The sequence below is a fragment of the Panthera pardus genome, unplaced genomic scaffold, assembly GCF_024362965.1.
Source record: "Panthera pardus isolate Hobbes unplaced genomic scaffold, ASM2436296v1 HiC_scaffold_16, whole genome shotgun sequence".
Taxonomy (NCBI): Eukaryota; Metazoa; Chordata; class Mammalia; order Carnivora; family Felidae; genus Panthera; species Panthera pardus.
The window spans coordinates 48,073,936-48,089,080 of NW_026526721.1; the positions used below are offsets into that span (position 1 = coordinate 48,073,936).

Here is a 15,145-nt window from a genome sequence, read left to right on the forward strand (position 1 = left end):
TGGTATATTTTAATGCAGATAGCAATTTTTATTTGGATTATGTTTGCTGTAGAGTGATTTAACCTGTAGCTGTTAGTTTTTAATTATGTAAAGTAGGTTAGATGAATTTAAGCTTGGATTATTATATTAGGGGAAGTTATTTCAGGTTTCCTTTAAAGTTGTAGTGTTACAAATTACGTAACTTGTAGAAATAATAGAGCTGAAAAGACCTAGTCCTCATTATAATCCAGGGGATTTCAGCCCCCTCTGTGCTGGTGCCTGCACTCTACTCCCAGATATTTTGTTTCAGGTTAGGAGTGAGATTTAGGCTTTGATATTTTAAAAAAGCAAAGCACGTCATTCTAAAGTGCAGCCAGGTTTTTTTATTTTTTATTTTTTGTCCTTGTCTCACCCACTCATTGTATAAACGAGACAACTGGTTCAAAGAGGTTGTGACGTGCAAGCATTCAGTGGGGAAGCTATATCAGAACCAGTGTACCTGACTTTGCTGTTCATTACTTACATCATGCTGCATTCTCCAACCTAGTCCAGTGGTGGCAGACTTACCTGCCATAAAAGTCTAGATAGTAAATATTTTAGACTTTGTGGATCATATGATCCCTTGCCCTATACTAATTAACTTTAAAAAGTCCCATAATTTCCATTCCTTGAGATTTTTGTTCTTCACCAAACTTGTTTTTCAAGGGTGAGGGTGGGGGTGGGAGGGAAACTGTACACATAAAGAAGCATTGCCACATTATGATCAAAGACTAGAAGGTTGCTAATGAAATGGCATCTTAGGCCCATCGTTATTCCTGCTATTGAGAAATAATTAAGGATCTGGTTGTTTCCAGACTCAGTGAAAAAGCCAGTCTAGATTTAAATTGCCAGGATGAAAAGGCAGCATTTTTTTGCTCATAGTCTTAACTTACATAGACATTTTCAGTAAAATAGCTGATCCTTCTGTCTCTCCAAAAATTTACAGTAAAAAATTAAGCAAGTTTTAATGTAGAAGTTAGGAGAAGTTGTATAACATTCAAGATTTTATCATGAGTTGACTTCAGTATTTGGTACCATAAGTAAAATGACTTGATTTACTTATTAAAAGTTAAGCTTGTTCTTAATGATTTTAGTAGGGCCTTCACATGAGTAAAATTTAGTTTTCCAATTATCATCTTTGTATTTCTGATCCCACTAGTCCTATTAACTTGAATTTGGGAGATGTGGAAATAGTCAACTAAGTACTCTGCTTGGAGACTGTAAGTGGTGGTGGTAACATTGGACCATTTTTGACACTTTTGGTTTGGCAGTTTCCCTTTGACCTTTCCAGTTTTATTCATGGACTATGTCAAAAAGGTTTCTTTCATGAGTAAATTTTGAACCCAAGTTCAAGGTGAGTTCAGAATATACTCAAATTCATTCAATCCTTTTTTTTTTTTTTAATGCAGGGTTGTACATATTTTAATAATTTTCTTATGTATCTGGTATTTAATGCTGACAGGATTCCAGTCATTGGAGAGGTTTCATTGCAAGTAGCTGCAGGTGTGTTTCATGGTAGAGATAAAAGTTTTTAGTGAAGCAGACTTGTTCTTTTAAAAAAAATTTACATCCTAGTAAATAATGAATATAGATGTTGATATTGTGGGGCGATATGGTATGCTTTTTGTGTGTTATGCTGTTACTGTTCAAAGTGTAAAGGCAAAACATCAGATACCAAATCTGAAAGAAATGAAGGATTTGTAGGATTGTGAAAATGGTTAATGTTTATTCTTAAATGGCTTAGTTTTTATAGAGTGAATAAACCTTAAAGCATCTCATTAGCACAGTAAGATGTATTTGTAGCACCACTGCTTCATTTAAAAATATTGTCTGCAATGTGTCTTTACTTGGTACAGTTGTTAAATAGGCCTCCCCTCCATGCCAGGTTAATGACTAACTTTATATTCCTGCATTTATCATTTGAGCATCTGTTCTTATTAGGATTATGCTAGAACAGGTATTTGCTCTCAGGGATTAAGTCGTGCAGAAACATAATGAAGACATATGCATATATTGGTTTCCATTTAAGATTAGAGCGTTGTAAGAAATTGTTTAGGCAATACCTTTTTGCTACTACTTGGTTTTGAAGTAATATTATATGATGGAATCTACGCTACTTGTTACATAAATACTTAGGAATAAGTTTAAATTTCTCCTCTTTTTTGGTCCATTACAGTAAGACTAATTCTCTGGAAAATTTTCACAAAAGAAAAATAAGGTATATGTGTACTTTATTTTGCCTTTTCAGCAGGTTATAGTCAGCAGACTGGACCCCAGCAGCCTCAGCAGTTCCAGGGATATGGCCAGCAACCAACTTCCCAGGCACCGGCTCCTGCCTTTGCCGGTCAGCCTCAACAACTGCCTGCTCAACCACCGCAGCAGTACCAGGCGAGCAGTTACCCTTCACAAACTTACACTACCCAAACTTCTCAGCCTACCAGTTACACTGTGGCCCCTGCCTCACAGCCTGGAATGGCTCCAAGCCAACCCGGGGCCTATCAGCCGAGACCAGGTTTTACTCCACCTCCTGGAAGTACTATGGCTCCACCTCCTAGTGGGCCTAACCCTTATGCACGTACCCGCCCTCCCTTTGGTCAGGGCTATACCCAACCTGGACCTGGTTATCGATAAAGAGGCTCAGCTACACTGATTAATGTAGCTGCTAGCTTATTTGCCTCCCAAAAGACTCCAGTACTACTATTTTAATTTGTATTGAAGTCCAGAAATTTAAAAAGCAGAGCATTTTTTATGATATCATTGTTGCTGTTAATTGAAAGTATAATTTGCTAGAACACAAAAAGACCAAAATGAAAGTTTTTTTCTTCCCTTGCTTAAAAGTGTAGCAGCTTCCTAGTTATTTTGGAACACTACTCTGACGTGTGTAAAGTGATTGACTTTCTAGCTTGCCTTGTCCGGAGGATATTAAAACGCTAGGTTGAAGTTTAGCCATCTTACTTGGCTTTTTATTATTAACATGATGTACTAAAGTAGATCCCTTTGAGAAGACAACTAGGTATTATGTATAAAATGTAACATTGATAGGTTAATAAAGACAGTTGAATCCATTAGTGGTCTTGTATATGTCAATGACTAAACTACATGAGTGAAATCCTTTTTGATGTTTGGTCTGTTAAGTGTAGACATTTTAGCTCACAGTTTTCTATATCAGGAAACACGGTGCCATTTGTTTTTTGTCCTGACTTTGAAGGAAATGCATTTAATAATCATTGGCTTAAAACCATGACACTTAGATACGGGGGGGGGGGGGGGGGGGGGGGGTTGGGTAGATCCTGAATAACTAACTTTGTGATTTTCCTTAGATGAATCATTCAGAAATGAAGAACTCAGTCTTAAAAAAACTACATCTCTTTATTGCAGTTTATACTTGCTTAAAAAATACAAAACATAGCACTGATAAAATTGAAGCATGATGAAGGGAGAGCAGAGGAAAGGTCCTTTCAGAATAAGGGCAACGAGGCAGCATTCTCCTATCCTCCAAATGAAGGACTTTTTAAAACAGATTTTCATTACAGGTTGAGTTAGACAAAATTATGAAAACATCGTCTGATACATTCGTGCATAGAGGTCTTATGTATAAAAGTAGAGTACATATCCTGTAAAATGGTAGGGAAGACTTCACATTCAGACTCTACATACAGCTTCATTAGAATTATATCAAAAATAATATAAAGGCAGTTGCTTAAAGGGACAGTTTGACAAAGTACATTCAGACATTGTAACACATTTATGGGTAGAAAGAAAATGGGTGTTTTGAAATTGAATGTCAGATACTCAGTTTGCAGCTGAAGTCAAATTTCCTGCTTCAAACAATATTTTCAGTAATTTGCAAAGATTTAAGGAAATGTTTATCAGCAGGAATGGTTAACTACTGAAATGCTTCAGAAAAGCTGTTTAGCTATTGCTAAAAGTTTGAAGTTTAAATAAACATGAATATTAGGACCCTCCCCCTCCCCTGATACGAATGCTGAAGATAATTTGATCTAATAAGTTAAATCAAGTTGAGATTTATGGCATTAACTCACCAGTAAGAAGAATACACTTTAATAAAAGTAAATATTTTTTTAAAAGTATATTAGTTTTTGATGTTAAATTTGTTATAAAAGTATCTCAAAACATCATTACAACAGTGTGATAAATAATATACAAATGATCTCTTAAAATACCATGAATAGGGAGCCAGCTTCCCTAAAAATGTTATTGTTAATGTTAATATCTTGTTTCCTTAAAATGATTTTGTAAAACCTGATAAATATTCTCAGCAATCTAATAAACATCTACTATTGCTATTAAACTTTAATACATAGTAAACATAACAGCTTTAAATGAATGTGACAAATACTATAGCGTTTCCAAGTATTTTTTGCCATGATAGAACAGAAGGCACTTTTGAACATGATTGCAGCATCTACCATTTTCCAGGAATTGTGGTCCCACATTCATACCACTGGACATAATTGATTTGGGTGTGACCACCTATTTCTCCAAATTGGACAGGTTCCTGGCGAACTGCTCTGAAATAACCTAAGAAGGAAAATGATTTTATTTTAATAGCTGCTCTGTTTTGGCCGTCACCACTCACAGACTGAAGGGTGTCACTGAATGGCTGAATGTTACTCTAGGTGAAGCAAAGTATTTTAGAAAATAGGTGGTAATAGAGACCCTGGTGTCTTTACTAAGATAGTAATGGCTGGCTAAACAGGAGGGGCACCTGAAACTCTTCTGATACCTGCCTACATGTTGGGATGAGCTGGTTGGTAGTGCCTGAGAGACCAAGCTGAAAGCGGGTAGGAGTCAGAGGGGTTTTTTGTTCTGAGTGTCTTGGCCACGTTCAGTATACTCTCTGCATCTTTTGTGAAAGTACAGATTAGTGGTCTGTGAAGAAGTGACCAGTAAAGGTGGTGTTTACCACAGTGTTAGGAAACAAAGGGTCATTCTAAGAATGCTAAATTTCTAAAAATTAAATGTAGGTGAAATCTTCCTTTAAGGATGCTGCATCAAATGATTACAAATTTTGCTGTGAATGTAAATGTTAGGGCAATACACACAATTTGCAGTATGTTTCATATCCAATTCGTAAGAGGCAGCAGTTTCAACTTCTAGTAAAAGATGACTTAAAAGCTAGTGAACAAAGCGTGTTGCTGAAAAGACTAGTCAAATAATTTAAAAACCTCTTAGTGATTCCTGAGTAATGTGGACATTTAATTTGCTCTCTCCTGCCCTGCCTGGATAAGGATTAAATTTTCAGTCTTTTAAATTCTCGAGGAACTTAATGCTACTATGTCTTTAGCAAGTTACAGTGGTTATTCACTACTCACCAGAATTGTTCAATTTTAATTATGTTTATATAATGACTTCTAAGGCAAATAATAAGGGAATAAAAAACGCCAGTGTGCTCGGTATGACAAAACAATAAAGGTAATACAAGAGTGATTTAAAATTGGGAAATACTACTCTTTTATAGCTGTTTTTGCAAATTCAGGTGTTCTTGGAGCAGAATGCCTTTAATAGATGTCCGTGTGTAATTTCTTTTAGCTCTAAGGAGTAGAGTCTTAAGGACTGGGAGGAAATTTGAGAAATTTCTGTTAAGGTCTTATGTGAACTTTTTTTCTAGTCAGATAATTACAGCAGCAATACTGTAGAATAATTTTTAAAATGATTGCTTTCCTCAGCTTGAATTCTCTTTGTAAAATCCTCTGGCTTAGGAGGAGGCTCAGAAAACATACCTTCTTTGGTGGGTAACTGGTCAGAAGTTAGTTGCTGTCCTGTGCGGCCATCCAAAAACGAATCCACAAACTGGCAGTGATCTTCTCCATGGCCTCTCTGATCGCCTATGTTATAAAATTTTCCTGAGGAACCGGAAATTAAAAGCATCATAAAGTGATACTATCTTTGATAAAGGATAATTCTGAAATAATCAAATTTTTTCAAATAAAGTCTTCCCTGCTTCTGTACTCCACCCCCCCACCCGCCAGTTCAAGCCATCAGTGTCTTTTCACTGAAGTATGGAGTAAGTCTTCAGCTGGCACCACTGCTTTTACTCTTGCCTCTCTTACTCCTCTCCCTCTCCTCCCAGAGATCAGTCATCTCTTTAAAATGCAGCTCAGATAATGTTGCCCCTCTTCATAAATCTCTCCTGCAGTCAGTCTCCTATTCAAAAGAGAACCCATGATTTTATGCCTGCCTGCCTGCCTGACCTTCCCCTTACTACACCTGAGCCACACTAGTGGAACTGGCTAGGCGTGTTCTGGCAGAGGCCTTTGCATTTCTCTTCCTTCTCCCTCTAGTGCTTCATCCCCACATTTTTGCTGGGGTGATTCCTTCTAGTTTTCTTCTTAGCACAAATCTTAGCTTTTCAGAGAGACCATTCCAGCTAAAGGAGCTTCTGTTGGGCCATTTTCTCTCACCCCTTTTAATTTTTCTGTACATAGTTGTCTGTCTCTACTAAATTGTAAGCTGCTAGAAAGCAGGAATCAGGTTTGTTTACTGGTTTGTCCCCAGCACCTAGAAAACATCTGAACACAGTAGCTGCTTATTGAGTGCCTGAACAAATGTCTGCCTTTCCATGGTGAGGCCAGCCTTATTTGTTTAAAATTTTTACTGTATGAGTATATGAGAGAACATGGTAACCATGCACTGATCAGGTCTGGATCAAGGATTTATAACCCTTTTGGTCAGGTGTTTTGATCTGGTCTCTGACAGACTTAAAATATTAAATCTGTCCTATTCTTTCCATGATTATTGTTTCACTCATTTTATTATCAGTAGGCTTGTCTGTCTTTGGTGGCTGTAACAAAATGGAACTTCGATATGGCCAAGTGCCTTTACATTCAAATTTGCCATGATGGTTTTGTTTCAAGTTGCATTTTCATTATTTACATTCTAATAGCTTATCTCGAATCCCAGGCTAAGTATTCCAGGACTATCTTGCTCAAAAAGAAAAAAAATTGCTCAAAAGAAAAGTAATGGCTGGAGCTGTCCATAGAAAAGGCTAAGTTACAGAATGCTGTAAAGCATTCCCTGAAGGACAAGGCTCAAAACAGAGCTGGGAGCCCCACTTACCTGTGAGGGAGTCACTCAGATAAATCTTGTATCTCAGAGAGTTGCACAGCTGCACCCCTACAAACTTTTTATACCATGTCCGTTTGACATACTGTTTGCCCTTACATTCTGAGTAAGAGTCTGAATTAAAGGGTCTTTCGGTCCAGATGGCATCTCTTCCTGCTACAGAAGGAGAACACATGGTTTGAGGTTAGCATCCAACTTTGCGTATTGAAGAGCCGTCCTAAATGTTTTTGTTTTGTTTTGTTTCTAAATGTTTATTTTTGAGAGAGTGCAAGCAAGGGCAGCAAGAGGGGACAGAGGATCCAAAGCAGGCTCTGCGCTGCCAGACTGACAGCAGTGAAGCACAAGATCATGACCTGAGCCAAAGTTGGACACTCAACTGACTGAGCCACCCAGGTGCCCCAGTCCTAAATGCTTTTTAGAAAGCAGTTTGCAAAGTTCATTGTCAACTTGCTGATAACCTGGTTTTCTGCAATGCTAAATATTAGACTCAAACCATTCTATGAGTTTAAACATATAAACCCCTAATTAAGTTCCTGTCACTAGTGAGAGAAGCAGTTTGTTTAGGTGTTGAGTGTAAGCCAGCATCCCTTTAGGAGCAAATTTAAGGTTTTATTTTGTTGCTTTGTTTTGGTAGCAGTATATAATTTAAACATCTGCTTTAATGTGACTTGCTATTAAAGGTGGAAATGAAGTTGTTCTGTCGTGACTTATTCAACAAATTTTGAGCTGGCCTCGCACATGAATGACAGGGAGTTTCAAAATATCCAACTTGTTCCCCAAACATCCTAGGTTCTCAATGTTAGTGAATGTTTTAGGTAAGTATTTGCACCTGGCTGATACTCTAAGACTAAATGGATGCAAATGAAATCATGACCAAAACTCTGCCATGCCTGTTTAGTTGAATCAGTTTAGAAAAGCCTGTATTGTGTTCACACTTACACAGGTACTTACCAGAAACTGGCTCGCTGACTCTTGGGTCCGCTGAAGAGAAATAGCAAACACAGAGTCAGATGTTACTAGGTAAGCCCTGGTGTTTCGGTGGCAGAGTGAAGAAGGTGGACGCTTACAGTCAAGTCTGACTTGCAAAGTGGTACACTCTTGCTAAAGACAATTTGAAGGGGTGTTTTGGAATTGTTCTCCATTGGACAGTCTTCTGCCAGGTACTCAGCTGCATCTTTTGGAATTTTTTGTTGCTCTTCAAGCGCTCATTCCATTTTAAAGCTTCCTCTTTTAAATTCAGACAAAACTATTGATGGTAAAATTACCAAAATGCCATGATGTACAGTTGGTGTAAAAATTACACAAATAATGCTGTGAGTATAGATTTATCTTTCAAAGGAGTTGGAATGTAGGTCAGAAAATTTCACAGCTGTTTATCAAAAAAGTATCAAATAAATTCCCTTTCTGGAGGTACCGCAGCTCAGTGTGTCTGATATTTTGATTCTAGGCTTGGATTTTAAGCATACAGAGGAGCATTTGTTCAGTTTGTAAGTATAGATCCCCCCCTTTTTTTTTTTGTTAGAGAAAGAGCACATGAGCACATTTGTGTGCAGAAGTGGGGGAGGACTAGAGGGAAGGGAGGGGGGAGGAATCTTAAGCAGGTTCCATGCCTAACATGGTGCTCCATCTCATGATGGTGAGAGATCATGACCTGAGTGGAAATCAAGTCAGAGGCTTAACAGACTGAGCTACCCAGGAGCCCACTTTTTATCTTTTAAACTGATATGCCTTTTTTTGACATCAAAATAAGTGAGAAAAAAATGTAAGTAGTATTTTCTTAAAGCTACTTTGATCAATGTGTTTTGAAATTCAAGAAACTATACACCGTGTTTATTTAGCTGAATTTCAAACAATCTCCATATGCAAAACATTGAGGCTCTTTACATCCTTGATTTGGGAATTGATGTCATTACCTGATTCAGTACTGAATGCCACCGTGTTGCTGGCTGGGCCTTCTCCAAGTGGGTTTTTGGGTTTCACCTGGAATTCATAGCTGTGTGGGAGAGAAATTTTAAAAAATGTGATATATCCTTTAGAGGTGGGAAACAATATTCCTTCCTAATTCTATTTTGAAATCATGAGGACGGTGAATACACATATATTCTCGAAGCAGCATGAGGAAAGAAAAAGTACTTGTCAAACAGTCCAGGCTAGGCCTTATGTCTTTACATTAAAAAAACAAAACAAAATAAAACTAAATCCCTTGGAGTTGTAGGTATGTTTGATTCTATGCTTAAGAATTATGCATTAACTTACTATGCAATATTTGGCAAATTTCATTCAAAGAATACAGAGAGCAAATCCTCTTAAGAAATTCAGGCAGTAAAGCTGTTTGCCATTTGCCTGAAACTAAGTTCCTTTTAACAGCACACTTAGCAGGAAAAGTAATTTTGAATGTAAAACCAACTTGAATCAGCTGACTATTTTGAGTCTCAAATTTGTACAAGGCTTTTGGGATATAATTACCATTTTTGAGAAGTTTGTAATTGAATAAGAATACAGAACACATAAAAGATGGAAATGCATTTTACAAATGAGTAAAAAAACAGGACAACAGTTCATTTGGTACAGAGGATAATAAGCAGTAACAGGAGAAGTTTATGGAGTTCAGGGAAATCAGATTCTTGACTTTTTTTTTTTAATGTTATTTCTGAGAGAGCACGTGTGAGGGGGGAAGGGGCAGGGAGAGATGAAGACACAGAATCTGAAGCAGGCTCCAGACTCCGAGCTGTCAGCACAGAGCCTGATGCAAGATCATGACCTGAGCCAAAGTTGGACTCTTACATGACTGAGCCACCCGCGTGCCCCCAGATTCTTGACTATTGAGGCAATGCGTTAAAACACTGCCAGAATCTATAAGATAACAGAGTCTAGCGTTACAACAAAGGCAAATTACTTTTTGAGTGCTATATATATCAGACACATTGATCATTCTACATACGGTACAAGATGGTAATCTATTCTTTGGTTAAGAACAATGAGGCTCTCATCATCAGGGAAATACAAATCAAAACCACAATGAGATAACACCTCAAACCTTTCAGAATGGATAAAATTAACAGCTCCGAAAACAACCCATCTTGGCAAAGATGCAGAAAAGGGGGAGCACTTTTGCACTGTTGGGGGGAATGCAGACTGATGCAGCCACTCTGGAGAACAATGTGGAGTTTCCTCAAAAAAATAAAACTACCCTATGACCCAGCTATTTCACTACTAGGCATTTATCCAAAGGATACAAAAATGCTGATTTCAAGGAGCACATGCACCCTAATATTTATAGCAGCACTATCAACAACAGCCAAATATGGGAGAAGCACAAATGTCCATTGACTGAGGAATGGATAAAGAAGATATTGTATATTACCTAGGATATTACTCAGCAATCAAAAAGAATGAAATCTTGCCATTTGTAACAACGTGCATGGAACTAGAGTGTATTATGTAAGTGAAATAAGTCAGAAAGATACATATTGATGTCACTTATATGTGAAATTTAAGAAACACACCAGATAAACATAAAAGGAAGGGAAGGAAAAATATGAAAAATGGAGGCAAACCACGAGACTCTTAAATACAGAGAACAAACTGAGGGTTGCTGGAGGGGAGGTGGGTGAGGGGATGGGCTAAATGGGTGATGAGCATTAAGGAGGGCATTTGTGTGGATGAGCACTGGGCGTTATATGTAAGTGATGAATCACTGGGTTCTACGCCTAAAACCAATACTATATGTTAACTGACTTGAATTTAAATAAACTAAAAAAAGAATAATGAGGCTCTTCATCATTGTACTATTACCATCTGCTTTACAAACTGCAATGAGGATTAAAACTTACAGGGATTTTAGTGAGAGACTGCACATCAAAGCATTTTGTAAACTTATTAACTGACAGAAGGTACCATTATCATTTGCAATAAAAGGATGCCAATAAAAAATCATCCATACCACTCATTTAAATAAATTGCACGGACAAAGGATGTTTGGGCATGTAACACTCTAGAGATTAAATTCCTTTAAAAAAAAAAAAAAAGGAAAAAGAAAAAAAAAAAAAAGAAAACATACCACTATGGTGAATGGAAAATAGAAAAAAGAAATAACAGATATGTGGACTTTGATTTAAGTGGGTAATGCATTCCACATACCAAGCCATTGCCAAAAGCCCTGTGCTTTGGCCAAGTCTGATTGCTGGAATCATCTCCACGTCTTTCTATTTTACAGTTATTTATACTTCAGCTTCATTTGTAGCATGGCCACAGATGTTCATAAGCTACTTTTTCTTCTTGCCAACATCTTATGATACTTGACACGTTTTGGAGAAATCACTTAAAACTAAGTTTAATTAACAGTAGGGAAACTAAAAGGCACATATTTTGAGGTGAGTAAACCCTATATAAAGAAAATATTTGAAGAGGCAAAATCTTTCTCAAGAAGCATATTTTATGAGATTTGTAATAGTCGGTCTAAGAGTAGTGTCTCAGAGAAAATGCCAATTGCACATAGGGAATAGGCATAGAATGCTATTTAAAATTTTCATAGAAGAAAATTATTTTTGAAAGAATAACACTTTAAATAGGTTTGAACAGGGGTGCCTGGATGGCTCAGTCGGTTAAGCGTCCGACTTCGGCTCAGGTCATGATCTCACAGTTCGCGGGTTCGAGCCCCGCGTCGGGCTCTGTGCTGACAGCTCAGAGCCTGGAGCCTGCTTCACATTCTGTGTCTCCCTCTCTCTCTGCCCCTTCCCTGCTCATGCTGTGTCTCTCTGTCTTAAAAATAAATAAACATTAAAAAAAAATTAAAAAAAAAATAGGTTTGAACAATCAAATTAAAATGTTACAAATACTAGAACAAAGTCAAAGAAATGAAAATGAGCAAAAATAAGGAAATCTGATTATTCCAGGGAATACAACACCTAACTATAGATTCCAGAAGAGAGAAGAGGGTAAAAGGTGCAAAATTATCCTAGAAAAGTAATTTCTCAGAGCTGAATGACAGGTTTCCAAATTTAAAAGGTCTAATGTATGCCCAGCAAAAGAAAAAGACAAAGAAAAAAAAAAAAAAAAAGACTAACCAAAGCACACAAGTTGAAAATTTTCAGAGTATTGGGATAAAGACAAGATCTTAAAATGTTTCTGAGAAGAGAGGTGCTGGGTGGCTCAGTCAGTTAAGTGTCCGACTCTTGATTTTGGTACAGGTTCTCATGGTTCTTGAATTTGAGCACCGTGTCAGGCTCCACTCTGACAGTGCAGGAGCTGCCTGGAATTCTCTCTCGCTGCCCCTCCCCTGCTTGTGTGCATTCTCTCACAAAATAAATAAATAAAATTAAAAAATAAAAGTTTCTGAGAAGAAAATAGGTCCCAAAGGATCCAATCCAGACTCAGAATGACATTTGACTTCTTAGCACTTGAAGTTAGAAAATAGTGGAACAGTGCCTTCAAAAGTCCTCATTTTAGTTTAAAAATCTGTCTGCCTAAACAATAGTATCAGTAAAATGAGGATATTTTCAGACATGTAAAAACTCAAAAATATTATCTTCCATAATAAGCTATTCTAAAGATCGATTTCTCAAGGAACACCACAAAGTGAGGGAGTAAAAGAAGTAAAAGGATGTAGGAGTTAGGGGAGTCAACATAGGATAGAAGCAAAAGATAATTGGCGAGGGATTCCAGAAGATGCTGCCTTAAACAAACACATGGAACAAGGAGATGACATATTTTGCCTTTTTGAGACGTGGTCAGTCTAGAAATATGGATTTAATTAACAGGAAAGATAGCTAAATTAATTAGAAATCGAAGATAATTGACTAAGAAAGTGAAAGAGGAGGCTTTTGAGCTCCTCTCCTCCCACAGGCACATCAAATGTACAGCTGTATATGGAGTTCTCTCTGAAAAATCTAGAAACTAGCTGAGCAACCCATACACATTGGGCAAATGAAAGAACACTCACATTGATATGGGTAGGAAAGGCTAAGACACACTCTTGCCATAAACCCTCTTCTTGGCACGGTGTCCTACAATTGGGAGAAAACCCTCATTCCCACCTTCTCCCTGAGGAGTAAAGGGTTTGGACCTCACATTTAGTACCCCAACTTTTATTTTATTATTTAAAAAAAATTTTTTTTAAACATTTTATTTATTTTTGAGACAGGGAGAGACAGAGCATGAACAGGGGAGGGTCAGAGAGAGGGAGACACAGAATCTGAAACAGGCTCCAGGCTCTGCGCTGTCAGCACAGAGCCCGATACAGGGCTCGAACTCATGGACTGCGAGATCATGACCTGAGCCGAAGTCGGCCGCTTAACCGACTGAGCCACCCAGGCGCCCCCAGTACCCCAACTTTTAAAACTCCCATCTGAGGGATGGGGCCCATAAACACCCAGCTCTGACGTCCAAAAGGGCTTGCATTCACAAGTCCCATAGGACAGTAACCAAGAAGCAGTTCTTAACCAGCTAAACCCCCAGGACTCAACAAAGAGGGAACAGGCAAAACCACTCATGTACCATCAGCCTTTTCCTGAAAGAGGTTTATTTGCATGTGTTAAAAGCTGTTATCTGAGGGCCAGGCTTCTAACTATAACACATATGCACTGGTTGGCTGTAATCCTCACCAAAGACTGGGAAACTGGTGGACATTTTCCCTGCCCCTTCCCTCTGGCTGGAACAGTAAAACCAAGCCTCCAATATCTCCTTGGAAGGAGTTTGCACACATTTCTGGCACCCCAGCTTTTGTGGCTGCTGTTCAAGGAATGCCTCCCTGTACCCCCAGCTCCGGTTGCCTGGCTCTGAGAACCAACAAGGCTTGCATTCTTCAGTCCCATAATATTGTAGCACACAAAGCAGTTAACAGGTACAAGAGCACTTCTACCCAATGACTATATCCCAGGCCAAGCACAGAGGGAGCAGGCAAAAATGCCCATCTTCCAGTGTCTCTCTGGAGGGGTATTAAGTAAAGAGTATCCCAGCTGCTATCTGAGGGTCCAGTTGATAATTAGTCTGCATCCAGGTCGTGACTGCAATTCTCACTTTTGGGACATTGATGGGTTTTAGGGCACCCTCAGCTACTGTGAGCCACTAACAACAAAGAAGTTGATTTGGACAACCTCAGAAGTTTGAGGGACAACTAGAAGCCTGGGCTGGGCTGATTGAAGAGAGTCATTTCCTATACAAGACCACTGTGCCAACACTGGGAGAAGTGGGTGTTTTTTCTAATGTGTAGAAATGAACAAAGAATCAAGGAAATTGAAGAAACTGAGGAATATGTTCCAAACAAAACAAGAAGAGTCAACAGAAACAGATCTCAATAGAGATAGTGATATATGTGACAGTTCAAAATAACAGCCATAAAGATGCTTACCAAGATCAAGAGACAAATGCAAGAACAAAGTGAGAATTTCAACAAAGAGAGACTATTTAAAAAGTACCACAGAGAAAACACTTAGCGGAAGAATGCAATAACTGCACTGAAAAATTCATTACAGTTCAGTATCAGACTAGATCAAGCAGAAAAAGGATCAACAAACTTGAAGACAGGGCAGTGGAATTCATCTAATCAGAAGAGCCAAGAATGAAAATGAAAACAGTTAAGAGACATATGGACACCATCAAGGAGACCAAGATATACATTATAGTGGTCTCAGAAGAAGGAGAGAGAAAGAAAGGGGCAGAAAGCTCATTCAAAGAAATAATGGCTAAAAGCTTTTGTTAAAACCTGGGGAAAGAAACGGACATCTAGATCCTGGAAGTCCAAGAAGTTCCATATAGAAGAATCTACAGATATCCATACTGAGATACATTATAACTAAGCTGTCAAAAGTTAAATACAAGGAGAAAATCTAAAAGAAGAGAAAAGCAACTTGTTTCATACAAAGGAACTTCCATAATACCATCAGCAGATTTTTCAGGAAGAATTTTCAGGCCAGAGGGAGTGGCCTGATATATTCAACATGCTATAACTAAAACAAACAAGCAAAAAAAAAAAACAAACAAAAAAACAAAAACAAAACAAAAAAAAACAAAAAAACAAATTAACCAGCAAAATTGTCCTTCA

General features: G+C 38.0%; 2 protein-coding genes across 43 annotated transcripts in view; one reads left to right on the top strand and one right to left on the bottom strand.

The window, feature by feature from the left end:
- The window catches only part of TFG (trafficking from ER to golgi regulator), a 32,843-nt gene extending 29,760 nt beyond the window's left edge, over positions 1-3,083 (top strand). For 2 of the 4 annotated variants that reach the window (XM_019448218.2, XM_019448222.2), the window contains exon 8: positions 2,267-3,083. In XM_019448218.2, coding sequence (XP_019303763.1) covers positions 2,267-2,649 — 383 coding nt within the window. In that variant the 3' untranslated portion in view covers positions 2,650-3,083. The remainder of the gene's footprint in view (positions 1-2,266) is intronic. The other 2 variants (XM_019448221.2, XM_019448223.2) reach the window with 1 other exon arrangement.
- A 285-nt stretch (positions 3,084-3,368) lies between these two features.
- Positions 3,369-15,145, bottom strand: part of ABI3BP (ABI family member 3 binding protein) — a 256,218-nt gene continuing 244,441 nt past the window's right edge. For all 39 annotated transcript variants that reach the window (XM_053903274.1, XM_053903276.1, XM_053903280.1 and 36 more), the window contains 5 exons: positions 9,018-9,097; positions 8,056-8,085; positions 7,099-7,260; positions 5,763-5,885; positions 3,369-4,560 (listed from right to left, as the gene is read on the bottom strand). In XM_053903274.1, the coding sequence (XP_053759249.1) occupies positions 4,445-4,560; positions 5,763-5,885; positions 7,099-7,260; positions 8,056-8,085; positions 9,018-9,097 (511 nt within the window). In that variant the 3' untranslated portion in view covers positions 3,369-4,444. The remainder of the gene's footprint in view (positions 4,561-5,762; positions 5,886-7,098; positions 7,261-8,055; positions 8,086-9,017; positions 9,098-15,145) is intronic.